The sequence below is a fragment of the Arachis ipaensis genome, chromosome B02, assembly GCF_000816755.2.
Source record: "Arachis ipaensis cultivar K30076 chromosome B02, Araip1.1, whole genome shotgun sequence".
NCBI lineage: Eukaryota > Viridiplantae > Streptophyta > Magnoliopsida > Fabales > Fabaceae > Arachis > Arachis ipaensis.
The window spans coordinates 105,022,989-105,028,589 of record NC_029786.2 but is presented as its reverse complement, the minus strand read 5'-3'; the positions used below and the strand labels follow the sequence as shown (position 1 = coordinate 105,028,589).

Genomic DNA, 5,601 nt, shown 5'->3' with positions numbered 1-5,601 from the left:
TTTATTATTAATTATTATATTTACAATTATACTTATAACATGTTCAATTTGTTATATATTTTAATATTATTCCTATATTATTATTATTTATTTTATGTTTNATTTTTAACTCTTAACTCAAAACCGATTCAAACCACACTATAAACACTCCTATTATTCACCCCTGTTTCTGGATATAATGAGAATGTAATAGTCTATGAAATTGAAAATGTGAATGCAATGAAGATACATTTTCTGTTAAAGTCTAATGAATATCGGATCGGATCGGATTTTTTTTTTTTTATTATCCCATCCAAACTGTACCGCAAGTAAAATTAATGTTCGAATCAGATGAATTTTTAACTCAAAACCGATTCAAACCACACTATAAACACTCCTATTATTCACCCCTGTTTCTGGATATAATGAGAATGTAATAGTCTATGAAATTGAAAATGTGAATGCAATGAAGATACATTTTCTGTTAAATAATTTCGTCTAATGAATATTATTTTTTTGTTATTTAATATGTATGAAAAATATGATACATATATAAAGAAAATCACAACAAATTATGCATTGAATTATGGACACGACTACACGAGGTATATAGAAAGTACTTTTGCATTATATATTCAAAGCCATCTAGATAATCACAAAATAAATGATCCACCAACTCATAATAGTGGTCCACTCATATAAGAAGACAGCATCAAAAGTGATTCATATCATAAACAAAACAATGTCACATATCATAATATAGTCTAAAAATCTTACACAGCAACATCACATATCAAAAAGAAACCTTAGATAATTTGAAGCCTCAATCAAGTATGATGTCTATATATTTAGATGGCTGAGTTGTTGTTTTTCAAACTCCTTACTGGAGTCTTTCATTCCTTCTTACACCAAAGACTTTGGTCAGATGGTGATGCAATGGTGTTCGATGGCTGAAATGATGATACAGGGGTATTTGGTGGCTAAAATGGTGATGCAGTGATAGGAGATGACTGATGAGATAGTGGTATAATGATATTTGATAGCTGAGATGGTAATACAGTGGTGATCCACAATAATATTCATAAGTTGAAATGTTTATACAAGTTATTTACACTCTCAAACAAACATCATATTATATTATTATCAATATATATTAATACACTACCTATCTACATAGTTGAATGATGAGAGCATGAAAATGGGATAGATGGTTATGGATGATAATATTCAATCATATACCTTTTGTTTCTGTCATTTTCTCATCAATCTGATTAATTAGGGACAACTTGAATCTTGCATTTCGGATCCACTCATCAGGAAGATGAGCAGAATCCCCAGCATCCAAATAAATTGACAAACATTCACATTCTTCTTCTTCCTCATTTTCAAATGGATATAAAACTATCCTCCTAAACATGATTTTAAAAAAAGTATAATTAAAGCATCCTAAAATTAAAGTAGGATTAAATTCAATTGCAAACAGTCAAGCACCGTACCATGGATAAGAGCAAGTGAGGAAAGTCTGAGTTAAGTTCAGAGAAGTTGTTGATGGCCCATATGAACTTCACAATTGTTTCCACAGTTGCTTTTTGATATTCTATTTCTAGATCAAGAAAACACTTATGTTGAGAATTATACACACGGCGTTATCTTGATTTATTTATGTGATTGGAACAACAAACTACGAAACATGAAAGTTGAAAAATAACTTCTTTTGTTATTTTCAATTTTTTTTCTTGTTATAAACATCGTTGTTAGCTAACTCTTTTTTCAATACAAAATTTTCCTTGTTTCTTTAATTAATGGCTCAATTCCTTTTAGATAAGAAAAATGTTAGATTACCAATATACTTAATTATTTTTAGTCAGTAATTAATTAATAATATTTGAGAATTAAATCAAATTGGTCCTTTTTGACACCGCTACGTTTAGCACTAACGAAACAATCTGATATAAACCATTTATCAAGCGGTCCAAAGAAAATCAACTATCACACAGATAAGTTCCTAAAACACTCATATATCAAACAAAAATAAATCCCTAATCGTTTCATTTAAACCCTTCAATCTCCCTAAAACCAAATTTTATACACATAATTCTAATACTACTTTGTAGTCGCTTGCCTTGCACAAACATAGTAACCAGATATATAATTATCCTCACAAGACTACAAATATAATCACTGCAATATAAACATAAACAATGCAAATATAATCGCAACAATACAAATATGTTTAGATTATATTAGAAAAAAGTAATAGGTCAAACATTAGCGATTATATACGGCATACAAGTTACACTACTAGACATTCTATAATTGACAAAAGTAGAATACTAGATAATAGAATTATTATAAAGTCCTAGAGACATTAGTGTTCTGAATTTTGTTTACAGAATGATAGAAATTTAACTAATAAGCAAAATACAAAAATATCTTTATATGTAATCTTAATTAGCGTTTAGGGTATTATCCCATATCCTAATTGATCATCCAAATCTCTTGCTACAAAACCTTCTTCAGCCTTTGCCAATTCTTTCTTTGTTGTTTCAAGAACAGCATCTATAGCAATTGCCTCTGCTTTCAGGGTCTTAGCTTTTTCTTCTAAATCAACCACATTAGCCTTAAGCCTTTCCACCTTGGATGCATTCTTAAAATAGCTCAAAGCAGATTTAACATGTGGCTCCAACCAACTCAAATCATCAAATCTAATTTCAGCTTCATCCCATAAATCTTGTAACTCCTTACAAGCATCATACCTCTTCATGTCCTTCACTTTTTTAGTCTTTAGAAAATGCAACAATTTCCCTAATGTTGTGAATGAAAGTTCGTTGAACCTTTGGCTCCTATTTCTCTTTATATGGCTTTCAATAAGAGAAGGGTACTTTGAATATGATTTCTCTAGTAGTTGAACATAGTCTTTCTCGATTTTGCATAATCCCATGAAATCCAAAAATAAAGCAGTGGACTTCATAACTGAACATGGGTGATTTTGATCATGATCAAGTCCTAAACCATTGACAGAAACCTCAGCAACAACAATGCTCGTGTCGTTTACAACAAACCCGTTTTCGTGGTAAAAAACTAGGTGTGAACATACTTTAAAGGAAAGAACAACTCCTTTTTTGAGCAGACGAATATTGATATTCTCACTCTCTGGCAAAATCACAAATCATAGGTCAAAATAAAGTTTGATAAGAAAAAATGCCGCTAGATGATTTATCAAAAGGACAAAGGAATAATAATTATATAAATCTCACATGTAATGAATAAAACGATACCTTTTATTATCGTGGATTTGCCCTGAAGTTGATTAACTAAAGAGAGCTTGAAGTTAAGAGATCTCCATCCAACAATGTCCACAGCATACAATCGATCTACCAATAAGCCTCGTAAAATAATGTCGGTGACACTTGGAATCATAGCTATCTGCCTAAAAGAATCCAAAGGTAACAAAATTTATATAACTAAGTAAACATGCAAAATCACTCATATTCGTTCGTCCATTATTATATTGTAAGCAGTTAAAGTTATGAACTTTGTGGAGTCAAGGTCCAGAATTTTTTGACAAATCGAAAACATTAGAAACAAAATCAAATGAAATTAAAAGTTAAAAGTAATATTTTGAAAAAGTGAGAAATGCTTAGAAGAAAAAGCTATCGTTGTAAGTATATACCAGGAATAGGGGCCGACGAAGAAGGTTTCGGAGTAGAAGTTTTTGCACCAACACTGAGGACTATAGAAGTTGTTAATGGTCCATGTGAACTTGCTGGTTGTTAAAACCTTTACTTCTTCTTGCTCCTTTTCCATTCTCTTTCCACCCGCCAAGTATCAGTGAAACCCCAAAGTAATCAACACAATGCTTAGAGTTCTACTTATATATCAGCAAATATTTCAAGTAAAATATAGAAATCAGAAAAAAAAAACCTTACCAACAATCTTCTCTTTTTCTTAGCTACTCTTTCTTCAATACCTAACTTTTTTTGTTCCTTTAAGTTATGTTACCTGTAAGGTATCTTGGGATTTCTTTGGGTGCGAACCCTCGGTTGGCAAAGACTTGGAAACCGGTAATTGAAAAGGTGGAAGAGAAACTCAGCCTCTGGAAAGCGAAGGTCCTAACCAAAGCGGGTAAGCTTGTTCTGATTAGATCAGTATTAAATAGCCTTCCCATATACTACCTCAGTCTATACAAGATGCCAAAGGCCGTTGCGGATAAGCTGATTACATTGCAAAGGAGATTCATGTGGTGCAAGGGGGATGGTAATGATGGTCTTCCGCTAGTTAAGTGGGAGTTGGTTCAGGCACCAAAAAAAGCTGGTGGTCTGGGGGTTGGAGATGCGGTGCTACGGAACATAGCGCTTTTATTTAAGTGGTGGTGGAGATTTTCTAAAGAGGAGTGTCCCTTATGGAAAAGGATTGTCTGCTCGTGCAACAACCTGAAGCCTGATGTCATGCTAGTAAGCCAAAAGTTACCAGATAAATGAGGGCCCTGGAAAGACATATGCAATCTTAATTTAAAAGAGCAGAGGATAAAAGACAAAATGCTTACTGGCCTGGCGATGGAGATAGGGAACGGGAGGAATATCATGTTTTGGGAAGATAACTGGCTGCAAGGGGGCCCCTTGAAGGTGGCTTTTCCAAGATTATTCTCCGTGTCGAATCAGCAAGGATCGATGATAGGGGATTGTGGATTTTGGGATGGACTTGAGTGGATCTGGAATTTCCAGTGGAGGAGAGATTTGTTTCAATGGGAGCTGGAACTGGTCCATCAACTCCATGAGCGGCTAAGGCCAGCGAAGCTGTCAGATGGTAAAGAAGACACTTTGGTTTGGAAGTTTGATAGTAAAGGGGTTTTCTCTACTAAGTCGGTGTTGAAGGTCCTACAATCGGAAACTCTGTCAGACGAGATAACGAGTTACAGTTTCACAAGTTCAGTTTGGCGAGGGATGGTACCGCCAAGAATTGAGTTGTTTGGGTGGTTTGTGCTCATTGGTAGAGTGAATACTAAGGAGAGATTGAGTAGACTAGGAGTTCTAAGACCAAGTGATACTCTCTACGTACTATGTAAGAATGAGATAGAGTCGGTGGAGCATTTGTTTCTTCTCTGTGAGTTTACATGGCAGGTATGGTGCAGGTGGGTGGGGTCTTTTGGGGAGGTTTGGTCTATGCTTGGAACTGTAAGGGAAATGTTTGAGAGGTGGACTGGTCGGCATAAGCGGAAACAAGAGCAGAAGAAATGGTTGCCGGGATTCTTTGCAGTTATTTGGAACATATGGGTGGAACGCAATGCTAGGATTTTTCAGCATCAGGAAACAGTGGTGGACTTTGTACTAAGTAAGACATTACAGAGCTACAACGAATGGACTGAGAGTGTCTCTATTGGTGGTTGATTGCGTTGCGGGAAGCTATAGGGATTTATGTTTTAACGAAATTCTTGTTGTTTCTTTTGTTGCTCCACATTAGTGTGTTGAGCTTATGTTGTTTCAAAAAAAAAAGTTAATGGCTCAATGCCTTTTAGATAAACCATTATTAATAGAGATCAATAATAGCCACTCCCGCTGATTGTTTTGAAGTTCTTGTCAATTAATTATAGTTTTTTTTTAAATATTATTTTCAATTTTTCAT

At 34.1% G+C, this 5,601-nt stretch overlaps 1 protein-coding gene across 3 annotated transcripts; it reads right to left on the bottom strand.

Moving 5' to 3' along the window:
* On the bottom strand, positions 2,296-3,950 carry LOC107627970. 3 transcript variants are annotated; one of them, XM_021116539.1, is made up of 3 exons: positions 3,653-3,950; positions 3,258-3,409; positions 2,296-2,952 (listed from the first exon to the last, which is right to left on the bottom strand). In XM_021116539.1, the coding sequence occupies exons 1-3, from the start codon at positions 3,784-3,786 to the stop codon at positions 2,438-2,440; spliced, it is 801 nt and encodes a 266-aa protein (XP_020972198.1). In that variant the 5' UTR covers positions 3,787-3,950; the 3' UTR covers positions 2,296-2,437. The 3 variants fall into 3 exon arrangements, with proteins under 3 accessions (XP_020972198.1, XP_016186262.1, XP_020972197.1); XM_016330776.2 differs by having other exon boundaries at positions 2,296-3,132; positions 3,653-3,949; XM_021116538.1 differs by having other exon boundaries at positions 2,296-3,132; positions 3,258-3,405; positions 3,653-3,947.

Excerpts from the sequence above, each read along its gene's own strand:
- LOC107627970 (XM_016330776.2), bottom strand. The coding sequence starts at position 3,786 with ATGGAAAAGGAGCAAGAAGAAGTAAAGGTTTTAACAACCAGCAAGTTC. Across the intron at positions 3,410-3,652 it reads TTCGTCGGCCCCTATTCCTG|GCAGATAGCTATGATTCCAA; the intron begins GTATATACTTAC and ends GGATTCTTTTAG. Across the intron at positions 3,133-3,257 it reads CAAATCCACGATAATAAAAG|AGAGTGAGAATATCAATATT; the intron begins GTATCGTTTTAT and ends TGATTTTGCCAG.